General features: G+C 47.6%; 1 protein-coding gene across 1 annotated transcript in view; it reads left to right on the top strand.

The window, feature by feature from the left end:
- Window positions 1-1,747: 1,747 nt before the first annotated feature.
- MIEN1 (migration and invasion enhancer 1) overlaps window positions 1,748-2,004 on the top strand; it is an 8,604-nt gene continuing 8,347 nt past the window's right edge. Inside the window, exon 1 of the mRNA XM_044674499.1 lies at window positions 1,748-1,938. Within this exon, the coding sequence (XP_044530434.1) occupies window positions 1,850-1,938 (89 nt within the window). The 5' untranslated portion in view covers window positions 1,748-1,849. The remainder of the gene's footprint in view (window positions 1,939-2,004) is intronic.

Here is a 2,004-nt window from a genome sequence, read left to right on the forward strand (position 1 = left end):
AAGTTTGGCCTCAGACACATACTAACTAGGTGACCTTGGCTAAGTCACTTAACCCCCATTACCTAGCCTTTACTACTCTTCTGTCTTGGAAGCAATACATAGTATTGATGCTAAGATGAAAGATAGAGATTTTTTTAAAGAAGAAAGGGGGAAAAAAGCATGGAAATCATCTGATCCAACTCCATTTTACAGAAAAGCAAACTGAGTCTCACAGAGATGAAGATAATTTCCCAAGGTTTACCCCTCTAATTCAACAAGAAATGATTAGATTCCTACTGTTTGTACAGAGTATCTTTCTAGACTCCAAAAGAAAGAAAGTTGAGATAAGACACAAACCCTGCTCTCATGGAACATAACCTAAAAATGGAACAACAAACTTCAACAACTCTATATTTGATCAGAACATTAAAGGATAAAACAATCTACGTGAGGTCTAACGGAGAAGGCAGAGCTTATGTACAAGGATGAAACAGGAAAGGATTAATGGAATGGATGTCATTAGAGCTCAACTTTAAAGCATGTAGAGGCATCACTTGACCTACAGGATAAGTAGCTAGCCTTGAAGACAGAAGACCTAGATGCAAGTCCTTCTTCCATACTGGCCGTAAGGCATAAGACTACAAGTGGAAGAAGCGTTAACCTGTACTGGCATGACAGAGGGAATCTACTCACCGGGCTGTTCCCCTGTACCAGTATAATCACAGGTTCAACCTCCTTTTAAAATATCAGTAGACACTGATGCTGAGGGTAATTTGTGAGAAAATGTGGCCTATATTTATGGGAGAATGTTTGTTGCTTTTACAATGAGGTAGATCAGCAGGTGGATACCTGGAGGTGGAGCAGTGAACAGAGTACTGGGCTTAGAATCAGATCTGAGTTCAAATGTGACCCCAGACACTTACTAGCTGAGTGACTCTAGGCAAGTCATTTAACCCTGTTGACCACAGTTTCCACATCTTTGAAATGAGCTGGAGAAGGAAATGATAAATCCTTCCAAGATCTTTACCAGGAAAACCCCAAATGGAGTCTCAAAGAGTCGAATAAACTGAACAACAACAAAACCTGTCAGGGTTACACATGAGTCTTTTTTAAACCTTTACCTTCCCGTCTTGGAGTCAATACTGTGTACTGGCTCCAAGGCAGAAGAGTGGTAAAGGCTAGGCAACAGAGGTTAAGTGACTTGCCCAGGGTCACACAGCTGGGAAGTGTCTGACACCAAATTTGAACCTAGGACCTCCCATCTCTAAGTCTGGCTCTCAATCCACTGAGCTACCCAGCTGATGACGTTTGTAAAACTCTTTAAAGTGTCGCTATTAGTAGTACTTAGAATTAATTCCATTCACTGTTTTTGCTTTGGGGGAAAAAAAATAAAACACAGGTAGAAATTAAATACAAGAGGGTCATGAAGAATGTCTAAATTATAGAAAACAACGTGAGCAAAGGCATGGAAAGGGAAAATCCGGGGTTTGTAGTGGGAGCTGAGAGTGAAAGAAGGAAAGTGACAGGACTCCGGGCTGAGAAAGGAAAAAGACCCAGACCCAGATCCCGAGACACCTCAAGCGCCGACTCCCCGCAGCAGAGGGCGCAGCATCCTCGCTAGCCATTCACAGCTCAGGCCTGGCCCTGCCCCCTATCTGGCCCGCCTCCAAACCAGCCCCTCTCCCGGCGTGGCCCCGCCTCCGGCATGGCCGCGCGTGACGTGACCTGGCGCTACGTCACACCCGGAAGCGGCTCAAATCTGCAGGTCTCCGGGCTCTGTCGGTCAGTCTACCTGTCTGGCTGGGCTGGGGCCGCCGGGCCAGTGTACTGGTGCAAAGTAGAGCCGAGCTGAGCCGAGCCAAGCCGAGCCATGAGCGGGGAGTCTGGGGACGAGCTCGCAGCGCCCCCTCCCGGGGAGGCTCTGCCCGGCAGCGGGGTCCGCATCGTGGTGGAGTACTGGTAAGGAGGGTACGGGGGAGGAGGGGGGGGGCTCTCCTCCTGCCCCTCCTATTGCTCCTCCTCTTT

The sequence above is a fragment of the Gracilinanus agilis genome, chromosome 4 (assembly GCF_016433145.1).
Source record: "Gracilinanus agilis isolate LMUSP501 chromosome 4, AgileGrace, whole genome shotgun sequence".
Classification (NCBI taxonomy): Eukaryota; Metazoa; Chordata; class Mammalia; order Didelphimorphia; family Didelphidae; genus Gracilinanus; species Gracilinanus agilis.